General features: G+C 42.0%; 1 protein-coding gene across 1 annotated transcript; it reads left to right on the top strand.

Annotated features, from left to right (window-relative positions):
* The first annotated feature begins 149 nt into the window (after positions 1-149).
* On the top strand, positions 150-24565 carry GTF3C4 (general transcription factor IIIC subunit 4). The gene is made up of 5 exons (XM_003822409.7): positions 150-506; positions 7569-9395; positions 13151-13281; positions 16830-16918; positions 18477-24565. The coding sequence occupies exons 1-5, from the start codon at positions 150-152 to the stop codon at positions 18539-18541; spliced, it is 2469 nt and encodes an 822-aa protein (XP_003822457.2). The 3' UTR covers positions 18542-24565.
* The last annotated feature ends 606 nt before the right edge of the window (positions 24566-25171 follow it).

Raw genomic sequence — 25171 nt, 5'->3', positions numbered from 1 at the left:
GCGGGGTCCTTCTTGGCTCGGCGGCGCTCGGGGCCTGAGGGGAGAAAACCGCCGCGGAGGGCGCTGGGGGTGGTGGCGGCGGCGGTCCGGGAGGTGGTCGCGCGACTGCGTGGAGCGCCAGGGCGTCCGACCTCTGCACCTGAGAGAAGATGAACACGGCCGACCAGGCCCGGGTGGGGCCCGCGGACGACGGGCCTGCGCCGTCCGGGGAGGAGGAGGGAGAGGGGGGCGGCGAGGCGGGCGGGAAGGAGCCAGCAGCGGACGCGGCCCCGGGGCCCAGCGCTGCATTCCGCCTCATGGTGACTCGGCGGGAGCCGGCCGTGAAGCTGCAGTATGCGGTGAGCGGCCTGGAACCGCTGGCTTGGTCCGAGGACCACCGCGTGTCTGTGTCCACGGCCCGCAGCATCGCTGTGCTGGAGCTCATCTGCGACGTGCACAACCCGGGCCAGGACCTGGTTATCCACCGCACCTCGGTGCCCGCACCGCTCAACAGCTGTCTCCTCAAAGTAAGTCATCCCCCGCCATCCCTGGGGTCTTCCCCTGTCCCCCTCTCGCGGCCGCATCATCCGTCCCAGGGGAATCCGATCCCACACTCTGTCCGGGGATTTCCCTCTTCGCCCCGAGCGCTGGGGATTTATTAAGCAGCCGGGGTTACCACAGCTTAAAAAAAAAAAAAAGAAAAGCTCTGCAACTGTCTGCACCCTGTTTCCCCAGGTCACCCGCCGCCGCAAACACAGGTCCACACCCAGGGGGCTTCCCGGAGTTGAGTCCCACGAACCCCTCCTTCGCCCCTGCGTCGGGCCCGCACATGGAGCGGGTTACTCGGTGGTGCTTTCTGAGACTCCACCCCCTGTAGATCCAACCCGGGGCCTGCCTCTGTCGTTGCTCCTATTGTTTGGGGCCGACTTTCCAAGGTTCTTGGCTGGCTTTGTCTACTGTGTGTGTTATCCTCTCGCGCCTCTTTAGCTTCAGAAAAGAAAAACTGATCCCATCCATTGTCTTAATTGTTTCAGTGACTTTATTATGAATGGTCCTCGCCTCCCCTTGGGCAAACGGGTAAATACTGGATCTCGGGGGTTTGTACTTTAGTTTTTCTTTACTAGTTAAACATCTTTGGGATGTTGAATGAAAATAAAGATTCGAAACAACTGCCTATCTTAAACTTCAAGCGCAAGGTCAAGTAGTAAGCCATAGCGTTCCTTTTAGTTGCTTAGAGGTGTAAAAACTTTCCATATATCCTTGATAGAGGTGTACGCTTCCATGTGATCTGTCAAAGTGTATATTCATACATTCAATAGATATTTGAATACCATTCTGCTTGGTGCTGCCCCATGTTCTGGAAATAAAGCAGTGTACAAAACAGAACCCCTGCCCTCATGAAGCTTACATTCTTTGGCAAGTCAAGCACAAATGATAAGGTCCTGTCAGGTAGTGATAAGCACTGTAAAGATGTGTATCCGCACATAGAGAACATGTTTATGTGTTTGTAAACTCTTATTCTGGAAAACCATTTAAAATATGAGTCATTAGCTATAGGTAGGGTGCAGATAACCCTCATCACTTTGTAGCCTACTTAATTCAAGTTTCAAACAGCTTTTTGTTGTTAGATTGTTAGTCAGCTTGTATGACTAAGCTTCCTCTAAGATCTTCTTGAAGAAGATATGAACACATTTGTTCAAGTGTAAACAAATCAGATAGACAGATGCAACCCTATCAAATTGAGAAATACAAAAGGAGGGAGGCAGAAGAAAGGTGATTTAAAAGGTGTATCTTCTGCTGTAAAGGAACTTAACTGTTTCCAAGGATGTTCATACGCACATCAACTCAAGGAAAGTATGTATGTCAGTATAGTAGACATCGAATACTTTAGCAGAGAGAATGTAAAGAAAGGAGGGAATAGTAAGGGGAGAGACTTATGGGGCAGGTCATCTGGTGGTGAATCTGCAGCAGTCCTAAAGAAGGTAGTGTTTGGTTTGTAAGAGGAGGAAAGGAAAGGGCATTCCAGGTGGCAGGAATGAGGCATCCATCCCATGTGCATACACGTTTAAGTCATGAACATAATTAATTATTGTTTGTATAATGACGGATCAGTACATGAGCTCAAGTAGGTCTTCTAGAGAGTCCGAGAAAGTAAGATGAGACCAGTTTGTGGACTTGGAAGGTCGGTATGAGGAAGTTGGCTTCAATCTAGGAAGTCTTTAAGATGCTGTTACAGTTTCATTGGCATAGAGTGACCTGCTGTGGTTCAGGAACATTACTGGATAGAGGCAAGAAGATGATTGTTGGGATCAGTGTAAAATAAAAGTGAAGAGACTGGGCTTTGGCACAAGATAGGCCTATCTATAAAAGGGGGATAATGAAGCGTTGTTTAGGCTTTTTGGAAGATTAAACACACATAATCACTTGGCCCAGTTCTTGGCACGCTGTAAATGCTCAAGGTGAAAATATAATGAGTTGGGCCGGGCGCGGTGGCTCACGCCTGTAATCCCAGCACTTTGGGAGGCCGAGGCGAGCGGATCACGAGGTCAGGAGATCGAGACCATCCTGGCTAACACAGTGAAACCCCGTTTCTACTAAAAATACAAAAAATTAGCCGGGCGTGGTGGCGGGCGCCTATAGTCCTAGCTACTGGGAGGCTGAGGCAGGAGAATGGCGTGAACCCGGGAGGCGGAGCTTGCTGTGAGCCAAGATTGCGCCACTGTACTCCAGCCTGGGCGACAGAGCCAGACTCCGTCTCAAAAAAAAAAAAAAAAAAAAAAGAAAAAAAAAAGAAAAAGAAAATATAATGCAGTTATACAGGTATGAAGGAGTAGGAGTCTGGATTAATGTCGTGGTTGTGGACATGAGTATTCTGATAAAATTTTGACTGTCATTTTGCCTCAGTTAACATTTACCACAACTGCTAACTAGTAACAGGAAATCCTTATATAGCCCTCTTATAGTTGACACATGGCTTCTATGAAATTAATTAGTAACATCTTCCCCTTCTGTACTGTTTTTTTTTTTTAATATGCACATCACATAAACCATCAGTCATTTAGCAGTCTTTTTAGACTGATTGAAGTGAATGAATGCTGAGTTGACCCTGCAGTTCTACAAGAGCCCTCTGTGGGTTAAAACTGGTGTGACGGTAGGAACGTAAAGAAGTCTGTGTCAGCACTTTGATGACTCCACCCATTGGCAGTCTGTGGATTTAAATCTGCTTGGTGCCATGCAGCATGCCTTCGCTCTAACCTAAATGGTGGACAGTCTGCAGCGCAGATCACAGTTTTAGTGTAGCACTGTTAGAAAGCTAGGTACTAAACACCTTTGAAGCTTTTGCTCTGTCATTCTGTTATTTAGATTATGAATTTGCAGGAAAATCTGCAGTTATGTAATAGTTCAGACATTAATTATCAGCTGTTTTATAAGATCGTATGATATAAAGGTGGACAGTATAAATCTGAAAAGCAATGAAATAGTGATTTAAGAATGTCAGAATTGTTTTTCCCATTGGACTACTGATTTAGTGACTCATCTAGTGAGTCATTTGTGTATAGTTCCAAATTCTGATAATATTCGTGTACCGAATTGTATTGTGCATCAATTGTTAGGAGCCTTAGAAAGTATTAACTTCATCTGCTACATTAAGTTAAATAACTGTTGCCTGTCTTTGGACTCTATTACCTGTCATCAAGAAGCTTACTGTCTAAAAGCTTCAAGTGAATTTTTGTCAGGTGCTTAACAAAATGCCTAACAGTTAGTATTAAAAGTATTTGCCGTTAAAAGTGATGGTGAAAACCGCAATTACTTTTGCACCAACCTAATAGTGGTCAACTGGAAACTGGATGGTGTACAATTAAATGATTGGCTGCGGGCAGGCCTCTGGGAGCTGGACTTTTTAAGTATACTCCTTGGGCATCTGAATACTTGATTTGTTAACAGTTTTGTGATAGGGAGAGTTGGAGGGAGGTTCAGTAGTCTAGTTGAAACATATGTCAGAAATTGCTACACAAAACCCTAAGACTTTTTACTACCAGTCAAGATCTGTACTGCTCTCCATCCTGTCAAGAATTTTTCCCACAATGAGTAGGACCAAGGGTTGCTTAAGCTTCCTTTATTTCATCCCGTGCTGCTGCTTTGGGTTACCAATCCTGTGAGTTTACTTCTACAGTAGCTTTTATTTGTAGCAAATTTAACCTATTCTAAGGAGTATTGCTTAGTTCAGAGTATTAAAGGATTTGATGAACAATTTTATATCTACCTTTCATTTGGTACACAACTTTATATCTACCTTGCATTTTTGCATACTTTTATTAGCATTAAATATCTTATTAACATTTACTTAAGGCTGAGTGCTGTGGCTCACACCTGTAATCCCAACACTTTGGAAGGCCAAGGCCGGAGGATCGCTTGAGCCCAGGAGTTAAAGACCAGCCTGGGCAACATAGGGAGACCGCATCTCTACAAAAAATTTTAAAAATTAGCAAGGCATGGTGGTGTGCACCTGTGGTCCTAGCTACTCAGGAGGCTGAGGTGAATGGATCACTTGACCCCGGGAGGTTGAGGCGGCAGTGAGCTGTAGTCACGCCAGCTGCACTGCAGCCAGGGTGACAGGAATCTCAAAAGTTTTTTTTTTTAACTTAGTCCTCAGAGTATATTAACAATTATCATAGGTAACTTTATTGAGCACTTAATATATGCTTTGATATATTGACTTGTTTAACCTTCCTGACTTTATGGGACATGTATTAGTCTCATTTATAAATGAGGAAATTAAGGTCAGAAGGTTTAAGCAATTTGCGCACACAGAGCTGGTATGTAGCAGAGCCAGCATTTGAACCCAGGTAGTCTGGCGTCATAGCACAGATTTTCAGTTATTATGTTGTGCTTCATTATGTCGTCTCACAAATTTCATGCCTGTAGAAAGCACCGGGCTTTGATTAGCATTGTTTTATTTCCAAGCCAGCCACCTACACCTCATTTAATTGGCCTTTTCAGTCTGTGATTCTCCAGCAAGTTTCATAGCGTATCCAAGAGACTACTTTAAAATGCCTTCCTAAAATCAAGATACACTGCCTAAAACACCATTCCCAAAGTATTCCACATACTTTTGGATAATAAAGGGTAATAACTGCCTCCCCCACCTCCAAAAAAAAGGCTCTGTTGTTTAAAAAGGAAAAAAAGTTTGGCTTCCTGTGGCTCAGTAGGTCTTTATAGTAGTTCCCTGGCCGAGGCATTTAGTGTCCTCGTGTCACTTTTCAAGGGAGAACGACATATAATACATAGTATTTCCAAAGCTTGTTTGGCCATAGAACTATTTTTCAAGGGACAATTAAAGGGAGTAGTGTACTGTGAAACACACTGTAGGAAAAGTTAGTTCTCTATTTTGTGGACAATTCTATTTACATTTCATTTTATTTGCTTATCTATTATGTCATCTAGCAATTTTAGCAGAAAAGAGAATAAGAATAGACTATTCCAGTTACCCTTTGTTTCTTTTTTTTTTTTTTTTTTTTTTTTTTTTGAGACGGAGTCTTGCTCTGTTGCCCAGGCTGGAGTGCAGTGGCACGATCTTGGCTCACTGCAGGCTCCACCTCCCGGGTTCACGCCATTCTCCTTCCTCAGCCTCCTGAGTTGCTGGGACTACAGGCACCCACCACCACGCCCGGCTAATTTTTTTGTATTTTTAGTAGAGACGGAGTTTCACCATGTTAGCCAGGATGGTCTCGATCTCTTGTCCTCATGATCCGCCCACCTCGGCCTCCAAAAGTGCTGGGATTATAGGTGTGAGCCACCACGCCCAGCCATCCTTTGCTTGTTTCTAATCATCACTCCTGTCTGCACAAACTATTCATTTGTTAATACATTGAGGAATTTTCTGTTAGGCTCAATAGTCTGTAGTTTTTGTTATTTATTTACCATTTGGGGGATTTTTTTTTTTTTTTTTTTGCAAAGCCTGGCTCCATCACCCAGGCTGGAGTGCAGTGGCGCAATCTCGGCTCACTTCAACCTCTGCCTCCCAGGTTCAAGCAGTTCTCCTGCCTCAGCCTCCCAAGTAGCTGGGGTTACGGGTGCCCACCACCATGCCTGGCTAATTTTTTGCTATTTTTAGTAGAGATGGGGCCTCACTATGTTGCCCAGGCTGGTCTCAAACTCCTGTTCTCCAGTGATCCACCTACCTCGGCCTCCCAAAGTTCTGGGAGTACAGGTGTGAGCCACCATGCCCAGCCACGGGGGATATGTTTTAACTCTTCGTTGCACTCTGATTTTCTGATACATCCCCAGTTGTCCAGACTTCATCTAGGATGTAGTAAGTGGTTCTGAGTTAATGTCTTCCAAGTGCTTTCTGTGTCCTGGAGGGTAATTCCTCTAGGCTTGAACATTTAAACTCATTCAAGTGACTTTTATTATATCCATGTGTGTCTTAGGCTGGAATTTCCTTTTAATCATGTTCTACCCTTTCCAGTTTAAAGAGCAGCCTCTTTGAAAAAGGAAATTGACACTAAAAAATAATTGAAGCATTCTTTTTCTTTTATCCATTTCTCTAAAGACAGTGGATAAAGTCCTTCCTTCTTCCTGCTTTCAACATAACAAAACATCTTTTGGCTAGTCTCTGCTCTTTTTGGCTTTAGCTTTCCTATTTTTTTATGGTTCTGAACCACTTTCTTTTGGTCATTTATCTCTTCCTCCATCTTTGATGTCCCTTTAAATTCTTATTAAAGCGCTCACAGCTGGGCACGGTGGCTCACACCTGTAATCCCAGCACTTTGGGAGGCCGAGGCAGGTGGATCACTTGAGGTCAGGAGTTCAAGACCAGCCTGACCAACATGGTGAAACCCTGTCTCTACTAAAAATACAAAAATTAGCTGGGTGTGGTGGTGCATGCTTGTAATCCCAGCCACTTGGGAGGCTAAGGCAGGAGAATCACTTGAACCCTGGAGGTGGGGTTTGCGGTGAGCCGAGATTGTGCCACTGCACTCCAGCCCGGGCGACAGAATGAGACTCTGTCTTACTGTCCCATACATGTTACGAACTTGGAGGAGGGAGAGATGAATGAAAGCTTGAATGACCTCAAAAGGCCTTATAGGGAGAATTAGATCTGGTAGGATAGATGGGATTTACATAGGGAGAAGAACTAGGCAAGGGAGCCGGGGAAAGCTGAGGTGGTAATGTTCAGGAATGGCAACTAGAATAGTCTGATTAGAGTGAACATTATTCTATAGAAACAGTAAACAAAGCAGTTGGAGTTGGCTCTCGCCATTATTTGTCAGTGAAATTTCAGATAAAGGACCTAAAGCTGGCATTTGTATTGCAAAGATGTTGTAAAAATCTAAATATCAATTTGTATCAAAGATATATATAGATACATATTTTCATAAATTTGTTAACACCTTTTTTGTTTTGTGACTAGTTCAGGTAAATGCTCTGTTGAATCTTAAGAATCAAGTACATCTCTCTTGCATATATTAATTCTAAGAAGAATATGGGAACCAGGCTATGAATAATGACATTCTGACTTTTTTTTAAAAATTGCCGTCTCCTTGAGTAAATGCTCATCTGATAGTTTTTATATCTCTTATTTTCAGGTTGGCTCAAAAACAGAAGTTGCTGAGTGCAAGGAGAAATTCGCCGCCTCCAAGGACCCCACGGTCAGTCAGACTTTCATGTTGGATAGGGTGTTCAACCCTGAGGGGAAGGCTTTACCACCAATGAGAGGATTCAAGTACACCAGCTGGTCTCCCATGGGTTGCGATGCTAATGGCAGGTGCCTCTTGGCAGCACTGACCATGGACAATCGCCTGACCATCCAGGCAAATCTCAACAGACTGCAGTGGGTCCAGCTGGTTGACCTGACTGAGATCTATGGAGAACGTCTTTATGAGACCAGTTACAGGCTCTCTAAAAATGAGGCCCCGGAAGGAAATCTTGGGGATTTTGCTGAGTTTCAGAGGAGACACAGCATGCAGACCCCAGTCAGAATGGAGTGGTCGGGCATCTGTACCACCCAGCAGGTCAAGCATAACAACGAATGCCGGGACGTTGGCAGTGTGCTCCTGGCTGTCCTCTTTGAAAACGGTAATATCGCCGTGTGGCAGTTTCAGCTGCCGTTTGTAGGAAAAGAATCCATCTCTTCATGCAACACAATTGAGTCAGGAATCACCTCTCCCACTGTATTGTTTTGGTGGGAATATGAGCACAATAATCGAAAAATGAGTGGCCTTATTGTGGGGAGTGCTTTTGGACCCATAAAAATTCTTCCTGTCAATCTCAAAGCAGTCAAAGGCTATTTCACTTTAAGGCAGCCTGTTATCTTGTGGAAAGAAATGGACCAGTTACCTGTGCACAGTATCAAATGTGTGCCACTTTATCATCCTTACCAGAAGTGTAGTTGCAGCTTAGTAGTGGCTGCAAGAGGCTCTTATGTATTTTGGTGTCTTCTTCTGATCTCCAAAGCAGGGCTGAATGTTCACAATTCCCATGTCACAGGCCTTCACTCACTGCCGATTGTCTCCATGACTGCAGACAAACAGAATGGAACAGTCTATACTTGCTCCAGTGACGGAAAGGTGAGGCAGCTGATTCCCATTTTCACAGATGTTGCATTGAAGTTTGAACACCAGTTGATTAAACTCTCAGATGTGTTTGGCTCAGTGAGGACTCATGGGATAGCAGTGAGCCCCTGCGGTGCGTACCTGGCCATCATCACCACTGAGGGCATGATCAACGGCCTCCACCCTGTTAACAAAAACTACCAGGTCCAGTTTGTTACTCTCAAAACCTTCGAAGAGGCAGCTGCTCAGCTCCTGGAATCTTCAGTTCAAAACCTTTTTAAGCAGGTAGATTTAATAGACCTAGTACGCTGGAAGATTTTAAAAGATAAACATATCCCTCAATTTTTACAAGAAGCTTTGGAAAAAAAGATTGAAAGCAGTGGAGTCACCTATTTTTGGCGTTTTAAGCTTTTCCTCCTGAGGATTTTATATCAGTCAATGCAGAAAACCCCTTCAGAAGCCTTGTGGAAACCCACCCATGAGGACTCAAAAATCTTACTAGTGGATTCGCCTGGGATGGGCAATGCTGACGATGAACAGCAGGAAGAAGGCACTTCTTCCAAACAGGTGGTGAAGCAAGGCCTGCAGGAGAGGAGCAAGGAAGGAGATGTAGAGGAGCCCACTGATGACTCGCTCCCCACAACTGGAGATGCTGGAGGCCGTGAGCCAATGGAAGAGAAACTCCTGGAAATCCAAGGGAAAATCGAAGCTGTGGAGATGCACTTGACCAGGGAACACATGAAGCGAGTCTTAGGAGAAGTGTATCTGCACACCTGGATCACAGAAAACACTAGCATCCCCACCCGTGGACTCTGTAACTTTTTAATGTCTGATGAAGAGTATGATGACAGAACTGCACGGGTAGGTGTTTATTAACAAAAACTCTGAAATTGTAAAGCCTGCTTTCTTCATGAGAAAGAAATGACCTAAATTGAGTTCCTGAAGCTCAACTTTTGCTTTGACATTTTTTAGGTAATTGATTTGCATGAGGTGCAGGGTAATAAATAGGAAACGTGGATTAATGCAGAGGATGCATTCATAGCATATAAAGAATATTTTGATTCTTCTTCACACTGGCCTTGATAGATATGCAAAGTTTGCAGGATGAGCTTTCCAGACTGGATTAGCTCAAAGAGGCTGCATTTAGCTGAGTAGTATGTGATGGGCAATCATGGCTGTAGAAATATGGTGCCCATGCTCCCTGCCCTTCCTCTTTTACAAAAGTTTTGTAGGGGAGGGGTGTAGTGACATGTTTTCCATTTGATAGAACTTAAGGATATCTTCAGATTTAGTCAAGAAAGACATATAAAGTAAACAAATTATTACTCATGTCTCATTTTTACAAAAACTGGGCACAGTCTTTATTTTGGTAACAGAACAAACTTATCTAGAATGTATTCTATAGAATTTAAGTTGCTTAACAGAGCACTAGGGTTCCCAGTGCATATTACCACTCAAAGGGATTCTGAGAATTCCTACAGAAAAGAAACCGATACCTTTGTGTAGCTCGGTATTACTCAGACTTATTGATCAGAGAATCTTTCTTGCAGCTAACAGTTGCTAAAATCCTGAAGAACTTGTGTTCCAAGAAATATACTGTGTTCTGAAATATTCAAAACCACAAATATCTGTACTCCTTTTTACTTCAAAGATGGATACTTACTGACTAAAGTCTTATTTAAAATATTAATTGAAGGCAGTATCCTTGTTCTTAATGTTAAGCCATTCACAATCACTTGTTGCACTTTCTTGTTGGAAAGAATGTGTATGTTTGCGTACACACATTCGCCTTTGAAATTATTGCTCATAGAATGTTTGCAATGGTCTTAAGAGTATTAAGATGCACTGTTCATGTAACTGACTTTACTTCTTTAAAAGTTAACTTTTGGGGCTGGGCGTGGTGGTTCACGCCTGTAATCCTAGTACTTTGGGAGGCCGAGGAGGGCAGATCACAAGGTCAGGAGACCAGGAGACTAGCTGGCCAACATGGCGAAACCCCGTCTCTACTAAAAGTAAAAATTAGCCGGGCATGGTGGCGGGCGCCTGTAATCCCAGCTACTTGGGAGGCTGAGGCAGGAGAATCGCTTGAACCTGGGAGGCGAAAGTTGCAGTGAGCTGAGATTGTGCCATTGCACAATCGACAAGAGCGAAACCCATCTCAAAAAAAAAAGTTAATTTTTTAACGTTGTTTCATTGTGTTCCACATTGTCTGGAAGAGTATTCTGGTTATCACAGTGCCATGGGACCTGGTTAGGTTTATTATAAGAGTCAGTGAAAAATTAGCAAAAACATGTTAGAAAGTACTAGAGGTTGGATTTGTAATGATTTAGAATAATTGTCCAGATACTCCATGAGCCTGGGAAGCTACATTTAGCATGGTGATGTGATTCCAACATAGCCAGTTTAAAAACCAGAAGATTGTACACCCGTCCCTGTCTGTAGCAACTGAGTTTATTGAAGACCATGCATTCCTGTCTTAAAAATCCAACTATATGCATAAAATGAAGACTTTTTAAACCTAGGATGTTGGCTTATTAGCAGTTATAAATTATTTTGGAGATTATCAGCCTAGTATGCTAGTACAGTTAAACTAGCATTTTTTAACCTTTTTAAATTATCACTCCCCCCCCGGAACATTTTTAGACACTTTTTCCGAATTGCCCCTGCCCATTAAGTTTTAATACCACAGATGTATTTTGTGTGTCTGTTTATGTACTGTGTGTATATCTATGTTTTATACGTAAAAGTAAGAACTTTTTGTCCCCCAAGAACTAATATTTGCTGCTTTGGAAGGACTATCACTCCCATTGAGAATGTGTGAGTCAGAATAACACAGTTGAGAGTTCAGCTTGCCGAGATCAAGGCTACTGAGAACAAATAGCAATCCTTCCTTATGTAAAATTGAGATATATCTGGGCCGGGCACAGTGGTCACGCCTGTGACCCCAGCACTTTGGGAGGCCAGGGTGTGAGGATCGCTTGAGCCCAGGAGTTCAAGGCCAGCCTGAGCAACATAGTGAGACCTTGTCTCTACATAAAGTAAAAAAAAAAAAAAATTATCCTGGTGTGGTGGCACAGGCCTGTAGTCCTAGCTACTTGGGAGGCTGATGGGGGAGCCATGTTCTCACCACTGCACTCTAGCTGGGGCAACAGTGAGACCCTGTCTTAAAAAGGAAAAAGAAAAAATAGAGGTATGTATGGGAGGAATTCTGGGTAGTTTTTGTCACTGTATCATTATCAGGATGTTTGGCCTGTCTAGAATAGCAGAGTGAGTTTGGTCATCCTTGCTGTTAGGGACCTTATGTTAGAATTCTTAAGACTGAAAAGAAAAAAGGCCAAAAATTAATGGGATTTAAATTTGTAGAGGATATACAGAAGAGGTAAGATAGCTGGCTTACCAACTTCTGAGCTAGTAAGACACCCTTTGAAACGTAAGTGAACTAATTTTAGTGAATTAATCCAAAATCTTGTGGATTCATCCATAAGAGGTTAAGCAGAAATGGATTCGAAACTGGAAGGGCGCTATCACTAGTAAGAGAAGACAACTCTTGAGGGTTGTGTATCCCAGCCTCCAAATTACATATCCAGTGAACAAAAAAAAGAATTGGATTCAAGTTTTCTTTTCAGACTTTTATTTTTAAACAGTATTTTTTTTTTTTTTTTTTTTTTTTTTTTTTTACTGAGATGGAGTCTCACTCTGTCACCCAGGCTGATGTGCAGTGGCGCAATCTCGGCTCACTGCAACCTCCACTCATGGGCTCAGGCAGATCTTCTGCCTCAGCCTCCTGAGTAGCTGGGATTACAGGTATGTGCCACCATGCCTGGCTAATTTTTGTATTTTTAGTAGAGACGGGGTTTCACCATGTTGGCCACCTGGTCTCGAACTCCTGACCTCAAGTGATCCACCCGCCTTGGCCTCCCAAAGTGCAGGGATTACAGGCATGAGCCACTGTGCCCAGCCAAGAGTGTAATCTTAAAGCAGAGAAAAGCAAAACTGAAGCAAAGAAAGGCCTAGAGCCTGTGCCATTACCTCTCTCACTCCCAGCTTCTTGCTCCTATCGTGGGTCTTGCCGTGCCTCTGCAGTGGGGTCAGCTTGTCTCAGATTGCAGGCCACTGGCCCATGTTGGCCATGGGTCTTTGGGCCATCAGAATAGACATTTGTACAGTTCTACAAAGAGAGCAGTATTCCACATAATATTTTGCCTATAGAGATTATGCTTTTTTTCTTAAAGTCAAAACATTATAAATAATAGCTAAATACTTTGTCTTCTAACAGAACTCTGAAATCCTTGTTTCAGAAGCAACTAAAACAAGGCAAGTAATAAGATTTTGGTTTTCAGAAGTTTTCTCCTTAGTGGTTACAGTTTACCCTGTTGTCACAGAGTACCTGAATAAATTTATTTTATTTAGCTAGTTGACACAGGTTGAAACTCTAGTTCTTTTATTTTTCAGACAGTACAATCAGGGTGTGTGGAAATGCAAATCTCCTGTCTTCTGTAAAATATTGCTCTTTTCTTTTTTTCTTTCTTTTTTAATTTTCCCTTTGTGTTTGTAGGCTTTTTCTTCAGGAAATCCTGCACTTACACTAAACTTTGCTGACTACTTTGTCTTCCTAGGTGCTGATTGGACATATCTCAAAGAAGATGAACAAACAGACTTTCCCTGAGCACTGTAGTTTGTGTAAAGAGATCTTGCCATTCACAGATCGCAAACAGGCAGTCTGTTCCAATGGCCACATTTGGCTCCGGTAAGCCATTTTAAAAGTTTCTACTTCTGCTCATTTTTCAGTTTTGTGTAGCACAAACTACTGTATGTGACAGAATAGCAACTTTATGCCAGTTATCTGTTGCCCTTGCCAATTTGTTGGAGAAAAGCTGCTATTATAAAGCCTGATGTGGACTTTTTTCATCAGTGTCACTCAAGCAAGTTGGCCTTTAAAGACAGTTTTTTACTGCTTAATATATAGGAGTTTTCTTGTTTTATTTGTTCATTTTCATAATTGAACAAATTATGGCTCCTCTTCCTAGCCTCCCTCTAAGACCTTGGTGTGTCCTCATGTTACTGGACCTGTGGGCTGCATTTGGCACAATTACTCCCTCCTTGAAGCACTTTCATCACCTGCCTTCCAGGACACAGCACTCCCTGGTTTTCGTCCTGTCTCTGACTCTTCATTCTCAGTTGTCTTTGCTGATGGGCACCTCAGCTGTCTGTCTTTCTGCCTGTTTTTCTTCTCTCAGCACTTTCCCTGGGCGGTTGCTTATCATCTGCACACTGATGATTTAAACATAGAGTTTTTGCCTGTATCTCTCCCCCTAAGTCTAGGCTTATATATCTAACTGCCTGCTCAGTACCTCTATTTGGATGTTTAATAGGCATTTCAAATTGGAATCCAACCTTTTGTTACTACCTCTGCAGCCCTGGTCCAAAACACCATCATCTCTTGCCCAGCTTATTACACCTGTAGTTACCTTCCATCTGGTCTTCCCACTTCCATCCTTGCCCCTCCAGTCTGTTCTCATTATAGTCGTGATAGTGATTGTGTCAAGACTTTGTCACTGGCTACTTGTTTCTGATGAGTAAAACTAAAACCCTCTCAGTGATCCACAAGACGCCACACAGCCTGGGGCCCCTTCCTCCCTTTGTCCTCCCGCTGACCTCATCTGCTGTATTTGTCCATCTTGTTCGCTTCACTCCAGGCAGAATGGCTTCATTCCTCAGGTACGTGAGGCGCCCTCCACCTCAGGACGTCTACACTGGCTGATTCCTCTACCTAGGATGCTGTTCCAGCAGATGTCCACGTGGCTTCCTCCAGTTTCCCATGATCAGTTAGGCCTTCCTGGCCACCATACCTAAAATTGTAACACCCCACCGACATACCTTCCCTCCCATTACTTTGCATCCTCCTTCCTTGCGTTATTATTTTCCTCCTTAATAAGTATCACTATTTAATATATTTTTTTCCTTGTCCTTCCTCTAGAATGGAAAGCTGTATGAGGACAGGAACTTATGTGTTTTGTTTACAGCTATTTCTAGAACAATGCCTAGTACATGGTGGGCACTAAATTTTTTAATTTTTTTTTTTTTTTGAGACAGGGTCTTGCTGTATCGCCCAGGCTGGAGTGCAGTGGCACAATCTTGGCTCACTGTGACCTTTGCCTCCTGGGTTCAAGCGATTCTCCCACCTCAGCTTCCCCTATAGCTGGAACTACAGGCATGCGCCACCACACCCGGCTAATCTTTTTTTTTGTATTTTTGGTAGAGACAGGGTTTCACCATGTTGACCAGGCTGGTCTTGAACTCCTGGGCTCAAGTGATCCACCCACCTTGGCCTCCCAAAGTGCTGGAACTACAGGCGTGAGCCACTGCACCCGGCCAAATTTTTAACAAGATTGTGCTACACGTACCATATTAACTCACCAGTTCTATTATCAAAATGTATGTACATTTTTCTACATCAGTACAAAGATAACATTCTTAATGGCTATAGAGGTTTCTAGTGTATGAATGTTTCATAATTTACCCCCTTATTATAATTTGTTTTTTTTCCAATTTGTATTGCATTCCTACACTTTTTTTTTCTTGAGATGGGGAGATGAGGTCTCACTATGTTGCCCATGGCGGACTCGAACTCCTGGGCTCCAGTGATCCTCCTGCCTCAGCCTCCTGAGCAGCCAGGACTATGGGCATGTACCACCATGCCTGGCTTCTACACTTTTTCTAATTTGAGTGTTCAGACTTTTTAAGAGAAAAGAATAGGAAATAAGCTTGTAGTATATTTTAGGTTAGTAATAAAAATAAAAACATATATTGAGTGCTATTAATATGCCAGGCACAGTCTAAGCTGTACACACTTATAAGTTACAATATTATGGTGGTTGTGAAAATAAGTTACTAGGATTACAGGTGTGTGCCATTGCATCTGGCTTTCTGTTAGTTAAGATTGGGTATAACTACTGTCTTTAAGACTCTGACAGTACATTGGGGAAAACCCTGACGAATATTGAAGGCAAAATTAATGATGTAAGAAGAGACAGGACACTAATAAATGTTCATAGGTTCAATTCCATCCAAAGATTATTCATTGAGCCTTTACCAGGGCCAGGCAAATAAGGATAGGTGGAATGTATTTTTGCAACAACCATGTATGGGGAGCATCATGATTACTTTTGTTTTTACAGATGAGGAGATTGGGGCCTGGGGAAGTTAAATAATTTGCCCAAGTCACAATGGTGGTTTGTGGCATAGCTCAGAACCTGACATTCTGTCTCCAGAAGCCACATGTGTAAGCATTACACATTAATGTCTCCTAGATGGGTTCTTTCAGGAAAACTGTTTTCATTTTTCTTGACTAAAGTTAGGGCTGAAATACCCCAGTATGATTTCTCTAGGTGAGAACCAGTGCTTGCTGTCACTCAGTTGTAATCTTTCTTCCTAGATATCCAGTTCTTTACTCAAGGTGTGCCTGCCTGGAGTCCCTTCCCCTAACCTCTGCCTGCTTGGAGTCCCTTCCCCAACCTCCTCCTTTGTGTTTTCTGCTCCTTAGTTGCTCACCTGAAAACTGTTATTTTTTGGGAAACCTTCCCTGCAACCCAGATGTACCCTTTCCCATCTCATTGCATCCCACCTGTCCTTATTTGCCTGGCGCTGGTAGATGGTCAAAGAATAATCCTTGGATGGAATTGAACCTGTGAACATTTGTTAGTGTCCTGTCGTTTTTTTGCACCATTAATTTTGCCTTCGATATTCTTCAGGGTTTTCCCCAATGTACTGTCAGAGTCTTAAAGACACTTTCTAATCTTAACTATTAGAAAGCTGGGCCCAGTGGCACATGCCTGTATTCCCAGCTACTTGAGAGGCTTAGGCAGAAGGATCACTTGAGCTCAGGAGTTCAAGGTTAGGCTGGGCAACGTAGCGAGACCCTGTCTCAAAACAACAGCAACAACAAAAAACCTAACGAATAATTCTCAATATAATACATGATCAATTTTTAAAAAACAGATCAAGAATTCAAAGTGCAGTCAGGTGTGGACAGACTAAATTCTTTTCTGATGCTCAAACAGGAAAACTGCAGTCTACCTGGATTAGAACCTTTGTGTCTCTTTGCTAAGCATGGAGTATAGGTTTGGCCAGCTTTGGTGCACAGGGGGATGCATTGTTGTGTGAATGTATGAGTGTCATGCTTTCACTTGGTTAATGTGTGGTTTTATGATAACTCTCTGTGATGGAGAAACATCAGTTTCTGAGTGTTAGTAGAGCAAACCCCCTCCCTTGCCAATACAGTCTGTCTTCTTTCAGGTGCTTCTTAACCTACCAGTCCTGCCAGAGTTTGATATATAGAAGGTGTTTGCTCCATGACAGCATTGCCCGGCATCCAGCTCCAGAAGGTGAATGCTTTCCCTTACTTGGGAGGGTGGGTGGGTGGAACATGCTGGCAGAGGGCCAGCGCCCCTGAATAACAGTTCTAGTCACACTCTACCCTTCTTGGTATTGTGTTGTCGGGGGTGGGGGGTGGGGAGCAGGCTCCTGCTGCTCTTTGCGGTGTTACTGTGAAGCCACAGCTAACTAAAACATGGCCATTGGAATATGTCATATTGAAGTGCTTACTGCATTTAGTATGTGAGTTAAGTTTGTCTGCAGTTGCTATTCTGTCACTGCAAACAAATTATTCATTCCAAAAAATGTCAGAGCTTGTTTCAGTAGGTGACATAGATAGATTATATTTGAATGTAAACTCTGTGGATGATACTTTATACGAAGACATTATTGAACCAGTAATAGGGTATTCACTTGGAGTCATTCTTCCAGTAGCCATGATGGGTTTTTTCCTGGTTGGTCTATGTGCTCTTCCCTGATAGTTCTAATGTCGTCCGTTTCTGAGATAACTACCTGGAAATAAGATTGTAGAGTGGGCAGGAATTAGTGGTTTAATAATGACGCAAATGTCAGATTTTGTCCTGACGTTAATAATGCACTCTAACCAAGTGAGCTAACTAGATACAGAATATACAATTTTACATGTATTTTGAGGGGAATATTCTATTCTCAGCTGAAACAAACAGCATTCTATATAAAACTACATAAATTCTTGAGTTTTGCTCTAAACTGGCAGAAGCTCTCTAATTCTCATAAGTTGGTATGTTGATACCTTGTGTTCTGTTGTAGCTTTTTATTAGGGAAACTACAATCATACACAAAAGGAAAGAGAAGGGTATAATAAACCACTGTGTGCCTATCACTTCGGAAATTATTGACTCATGGCCTTTTCTGTTTCATGTGTAGTTCCCTCACCCACCTCCCTCCTCTTGATGGATTATTTTGAAACACATTTTTGGGAACTTTTAAATTTTTACTGCAATTGATAATGGATATGCTGCTTAGGCAGGAAATCTGGAAGAGATTGAAACTTTAAAAATCTTACCCATTGACTTTGAGTCTAGCCATTTAAAGCTTTTCAGAAGAATGAGAAGCTACTGGATCTAAGAAGAGCATTGGAGTAGAGTTTTTCATAGATGAAAGACGAGGAGGATTTGACCAGTGTTGCCGCATTTTTATTTCTCAAGGGCATAGCATTTTTTAAAAATTCCTATTACTGTAATTTTATGAGAGAATATTTTAACATTAACAATGTATGAAGAACACATTCTCAGAATATACTCCTTTCTTTAAATTGAATAAATTAAGCTTTATGGAACATTCCTCATTACCCTTATTTTCCTGTTTCATTACATTTAACTTTGTGAACCACAAATTTAGTCCAGCCTCATTTGGAATGATAGAAACCGAAGCCCAAAGAAGTGAAGTGCTTTGTCTAGGGATATGTAGCTGGTTCATTGCAGAGTTGGGACCAGAATGCCCGTCTCTCAACGCTACAGTCCGGTATTCATCCCTTTTGACTGTCTTTTCCGAAGCTAACAGTTGATACCACTTGTCCTCCTTTTGCAGATCCCGACTGGATTAAGAGGTTACTGCAAAGCCCCTGCCCTTTCTGTGATTCTCCTGTCTTCTAAATAATCAGTGACGGGAAGATGGAAGGGCACGATGAACTCTGCCATAGAAAACTTCCTCCAGCCTGAAGAGAAGGATGCACTGGAGGAAGCCGGACCCTCACGAGTGGAGAGAAGTCCTTGGTGATTGTAAAGAGGGCCCCTGGAGCTCATTTCTGAAGGGCACTCTCCATCTCCAGAGACTAAAGGATGTCCTTTGAAATGGCTGGACTCAGAGAGTTGGAGTCATTTTGAGATGAGCATTAGCCCCAGCTTTGTAACCAATGAGGAACACTTACTTATTTTTAAGTATCTTGACAGAAGCAATTTGAACACAATGTCGCGTCATTTCTAGATAACAGAATGGTCTCTTCTAGAGAGCTTGGATAAGGACCTTGCTGGGTTGAGTTAGGTTTTAATCCTTGCTTTGGTCTGGAACTGCCTTCGGGCTCCAGAACTTAAATTGCTTGGGCCGTGGCATCTGATGTACCAACAGAGATTAAAAGTGTAAAGCAACACATGGGCTGATGTTTTGTTCTCAGAAAATAGCTGCTGGTCTGCATCCCTCCATTCTTGTTTTTTATGCATATGGAAAACATTTTCCTAAAACTCTATATTCTTAAGTTGAAGCTAAGACTAAAATTTAATGTGTCAAATGATCTGGTGACTATTATAATGAATAATTGTGACTTATTTTTCATTCTCTCCTGGGTCATCAGGTTTCCTGACCCAACTCCTTAATCCGTATAAAGATGTCAAATACTGTAGTTCACCCACGCCACAGCCCTGCTTCAGACTTAACTGTGGTAGCCTAGATGAGCTATTTGTATACAGAGGAAAAAAAGATATTTTCCTCTTTTAGTAATAAGACTTTTAGTATTTTTAATGTTGACATTTCCAGATGTTTCATTTAGTATCCAGGGGTCTGTCTGGAGACTTCTAGAGAGGGACAGCTCAGAAGTGAGACCCTTGAGCTCTGGTGCTGTAAGCTTGTGCAATTCAGTTGAACAGAGCCTGGGAATTTCTTTCCTCTGCACAGTCCCTTGATATTTGGAATCCAGGTTCTGCCCCCAACCCCTACCCACCCAGTGGTCTGTTAAGATGTCTCAGATGGGGCTGGGCGTGGTGGCTCATGCCTGTACTCTCAGCACTTTGGGAAGCCAAGGCAGGCAGATCACAAGGTCAGGAGTTCAGCCTAACCAACATGGTGAAACCGTGTCTCTACTAAAAATACAAAAATTAGCCAGGCGTGGTGGTGCACACCCGTAATCCCAGCACTTTGGGAGGCCGAGGCAGACGGGTCACTTGAGGCCAGGAGTTCGAGACCAGCCTGGGCAATATGGCGAGACCCCGTCTCTACTAAAAATACAAAAGTTAGCCTGGCAGGGTGGCGCATGCCTGTAATCTCAGTTACTCAGGAGGCTGAGGCAGGAGCATCACTTGAACCCAGGAGGCAGAAGCTGCAGTCAGCCGAGATGGCACCACTGCACTTCAGCCTGGGCAAGACTGGAGACTGCCTCAAAAAAAAAAAAAAAGAAAAAAGAAAAAAAATGTTGGTACTTAGATGATACCATGACGGCAACCTCCCCACCCCCACCCCGCATTGATAGGTAGTGCAGACCAGCCCTTGCAGGCACTTCTAAACAGTCTGCTCAGAAATGTTTTCTGTTTCCTATTCAAATTGCTGTTTTGTCTCCTATGTTTAATCATGTATTTGCTATTCTGCTTATTTTTCTCATTTGGTGGTAATTTCAAGAAGAGCGTTTATCCACTATTGATTTTCAAGAAAGAAACCAAGCAGCATTGAAATCATGAGTAACAGAATTCAGAACATTGTATGGTGGAAGTCATTTGTGTCTGCAGCTATTTTTTTCACTTTACAATAAATAAGAGTAAAAATTGAGATCATGTCAAAAAATTATTGCAGTTTTAATCATTATGGCATAGTTTCACTCCCCCCCCCCAATTAGAATCAGTGGAGATTTGTTCTTACTGGGGAATTTTGGACTGCTGCCATTTAAAACTTAGGTTTTTATTTAAAGCAGTTGTGCATTTTTGAGAAAATGTATTGGGAGTAACTAGAGAGGATCTCCCAAATTTTTTTGTATGTCTCTCTAGGAGTAAACATGGCAACAGTTTTTCTAGAACATGGACTCACTGCAGGGACTGGACCCAATGGCATTGTTAAGATCCTAAAATCTAGCCACCACCTGCCTCCCCCAAGTTTCCAGACACCCAGTTGGAAGGCCTTTCCCTGCCCTTGTCCCTGTCTCACACCCATGGAGGTTAAGCTACAGAGCTGGGGAAACAGGAGATTTTGAGTTAATGGCAGCCTCACAAATAGTGCTGCTGAATTTCTCCGAGGGTCAGCATACCTCACGGGAGTGTGTTGCTCAGTGCAACCTTGGAAAAGTGGGAATGGCACCAGACGTTTTTCAGGTGCCTCTTGCAATTCAAATTTATATCCTCTATACCGTCCTAAAATTTGCCTGATCTTATTTGGTAGATTTCAAGTTGCTTTCAGCTGTGACCGTAATAACTGTTTCAGGAACTGGAGAAATAGTGGAAGTGCTATTGCCGCGCTGCATGTAAAGCACAGGAGCAAAGATTCGATACAATTAGACCCTTTAAGCTACAACATGGTTGCATTTGGGGAGTCTGATAGCCACATAGGTATCACATTTTCTCTGCCTGGGGTTAATTTGTTCTTATTATTCTAGGTAAGAAATTGATAGCTTGCTATGCTTGGTACTCATTCTGAAATCCCTATGTGTCCACCAGGCAGACTTCAAGCAATCTCTACCTACTATTATATCTGCCAAAACTACCAATTATTTTTCAATGTCAGAAGTTATTAGAGCCACTGGCAAAGCTCATGGTTGAATATGACATTTTTCTGCTTTTCCCTCTAAGAATTTTTTGAGAATGTTAATGTTGAAGTATGCAGGCTGGACCTACCAGCAAGTTTAACACGTTAATTAGGTTAAAAAGGATATTAAAAGGCAATAATTAAATATTTCAATTATTTTGTAATTATAATGGTATCAAATAAGATGCAAAAGAAGTTGATGCTTATTGGTGCTTAAGAGAATGACAATACCGGTTTTATGAGCATCTTTTCTCTGCAACAGTTAAACTGCCTCAGAGTTTGTGAATTGCTGCAATTCCTGGAATGGAAACAGGAATTAGGGTCACTGGTTGATTGGCACAGGATCTTTCCATCGTTTCTGCTCCTGACCTCTCTCTCTTGCCTTTCCTTCCCCCAGACGCCCTCTTGGTTTCCATTCCTTTAGTTCCCTCTGCTTTAGAACACAGAGCTAACAGATTACATGTTGGAAGGAAAAATGGATTAATGGTAAAATTTCTAAAAGCTAAATTGTACGGTGGGGTCTCACTTCCTAGAAGAAACTATTGGTAATATTTCTTTCTAAAGGTAATAGTATTAATTGTATCTGGTTTTCTTCAAAACTTAACTATAATTTCCTTGTCAGGGTGCTCAGTAGCTCTTGGTTTGACTTTGGGCTAAGGGATGTGAAATTTTAGCTCCTTCCCACCACCTGTTTCCCCTCACTCCCACCCCCAGCCAATATTCTTCATAAGCAAAAATTATGGTTAAGCTAAGCTGAAGGTTATATTCAAAGTAAGTACAGACGGCAAATAGGCAGACAAATACAGGGAATGTCTTTACAATTAGCCCACCATGGACTGTTTTGAGTCTCTGCATGGTTTCCATAATTCATTATGATGTATCTTTATGCTCTTTCACTGCTCTTCTGTGCGTTGGAGTTTAGCAATTCAGTGAGACTGGGGAGTGTCTCAAGAATGGAACCTTTGCCTTCAAGGTTGGGTCATCAAAAATCCCTCTAAAGGATCTAACTGTAATGAACTGTTTTTATTTTTGCCATTAGTGCAAGTATCAACTGGCAGCCTCAAACAGCTTTAGACTATGTCTCAGGTCTCTCATAGTTATACTTAGAACTGCTCTTTCTTGAAGCTAAAAGAGGTTTTTGGAGTAAAGATCTGCTTCATGTCTGCTAGCATGGTATCTGCTGTTCAACCTAGTATACAGCATGTGAAATGCAACTGTCCTTTAATGGAATTCAGCCAAACTCCAAAAATACTGAGTTGCTTCTAGTTATCTAAAGTAGTACAGAATCACTATCCCGATGAAGAAGTGGGGTTTTTCAGAAGATTGTAAACTCATTTCCATGGCACAGATACAAATCATTGTCAGGACTTGTTAGCCAGTCCATGTCTCATTGATAGGATGTAGCCTGCCATCTGCATAGATGGTTTAACATGGTGCTGTTTTTGAAAACTTGCTGTGGAAATAAATTTGACAGAGGAGTAGTTATTTGTAAAGCTGTCCTAGAAAGAGGTTAATTCTTTTGGTATATGAATATTTCTCCTCCAACCCTTTTAATTAGGTGGTTCAGCTTATCTTGTATTTTCTGAGTCATGACTATACTCTAGGGCCAAGACCTACTATAAAATCTGGGGTCCTAACCAGAGAGTTGTTTAGATCAATATGATATGCTTTGCCAACATGATCTAAGAAGGTATTCATTCTTTCTGGGTTTGAGAAGAGTTGACGAAAGTGTAAGATTATACTCTCATGCTAAAATAAGGTATAGGCTAAGTGAAATACTGTAAATGGGTTGGTTAGAATTAAAGTTTAGAACTCTAAATCTTATGCTTATTTTTAAAGTAAAAAGTTGCCTCACTGTCATGAAATCCTGTTACTTTCATTAAAAAAAAAATCCTGTAAAATGGTCAAATTGGATAATGTAAGAGATAATGATGGCTTTGAGGCATTTCATACTTTACCAGTTTACATTTGGCTAGCAGACTGGTAAGGTTTAGGGTTCTCTCCACTAATGGAAAATTAAATGCTAAACGTCCTAAGAATTATGTTGTTTTCAAGACTTTGACTCAGATTTGTACTTTGATGTATGAAAGTGAATACCAAACTTGTTTATAGAAAAGACTATATAGAAAAATAAGTCTGTGTTGTGTATAGTGATACATGTTTTATGTTTACCCAATGCCTGTACTAAATCTTGTGCTTGGCTTTGAATTATATATGTGTTTACCTATGACTTTTTTTTGAAATAAACAGAACAGTCATCTAAAAACATAAGGTTTTGGAAAGGAGATGCTTTTTCAATTCTTACCATCTGATTAGGTGGAATGTTTTATAGACTTTTGGTGTTGAAAAAAAAAAGTTTGATAACAATGCATTTTGCTTGGAATACCCCCCAATCCAGAAAAGTTGGTGACTTCTCTCCATTGTATATATGTACATAGTTTTCATTACTAGATTGTAAGCTCCTCAAGGGCAGGAATTGTTTTATCTTTGTTGTTCCTGCAGCACCTAATGTAAAGTGCCTTGCACAGGGTAGGTGCTCATGACGTGTAGAATGAGTGAGTAACTTCCTGCCTCATCAGGATGAAATGTGGTTCACTTCCCCTGTGTTCAACACTACAAAGCTACTCCTGCCAGAAGAGGGCAGAGTTCTTTCTTGGGTTTGAACTGGCTTTTTTGGGTTGAACCAGATCATCCCACATCCTTAGCACTACTTAACCTTCTTTTCCTGAAGATTACATATCAGTGTCCTGCGTTTTTACCTAATATTAGAGCTGAGGTTCCTAGGAAAATTTTGAAGTGGGGAAGATTATGGAGAAAAATGGAAATTTGGGGAGGGTGGTTTGTCAGTATAAGGCCCTGTGGGGTAATCATATTTTAGTTATTACTTGTTAAAAGGGTAACAGAACCTCTGTTTCTTTACCAAGTCGCTGGTTGGCCATTTCTCCAATTGATGAACTACCATTGGGTTTAGCTCTTTCTCATTTGGGATTCCCCTCAATTGCTTACATGATTCTGGTACTTAGAGTCTAATAGAGTTGCTGTGAATATGTAGTGCTGTACATAATGGCAGTTTTGTAAATGTGAGATAACCTTGAATATGTTGTGGTTTGTATACAGAGCCATTAGTATTGTTATTTTGGCCACTTTTTTATTCAAAATAAATAACATAATTATTTGTATAGTGCATGTCTGTTTTATGGAGTTGCCACGGTTTATAGCAAAGCTTGGAAACCTCTGAAAGCCTGAGCACCCCCAACAAAGTTAAGTAATGCCCGGGCATGGGCAGACAAGGAGGAAAGAGCTCTGTGAGGGAAGTGTTAGGGAACTGGCCACTAGCAACTACCTCAGAACCAAGTCAGTAAGTCTTAGGTTGTCTCTTCCAGAAAAAGTAGGAGGATGTAAGGGGAAGTAACAGAGGTTCAGTAATATGTTAGGCCACATGTTCTTAACAATGTCAATTAAATAGTATTTGGTGAGGAAAGTGACCCTGAAAAATATGATCTCTATAAGCATTATGTATTTGTGAAAAGATGAGAATATACCAGCATTTTTTGCAGATAGTCATCTGTGCTTTTATGGTAGAGGCAGTGTATCAATGGGTTCATCCATGTGCATCAGAAAGACTTGGAGGATTTGTTAAAACACTGGGTGGGGTGGGCTGGATGCAGTGGCTCACGCCTGTAATCCCAGCACTTTGGGAGGCTGAGGTGGGCGGATCATGAGGTCAGGAGATTGAGACCACGGTGAAACCCTGTCTCTACTAAAAATACAAAAAATTAGCCGGG

This window comes from Pan paniscus, chromosome 11 (assembly GCF_029289425.2).
Source record: "Pan paniscus chromosome 11, NHGRI_mPanPan1-v2.0_pri, whole genome shotgun sequence".
Classification (NCBI taxonomy): Eukaryota; Metazoa; Chordata; class Mammalia; order Primates; family Hominidae; genus Pan; species Pan paniscus.
Note: the sequence above shows the minus strand (reverse complement) of the source record. Positions and strands in the feature narration are given on the sequence as shown.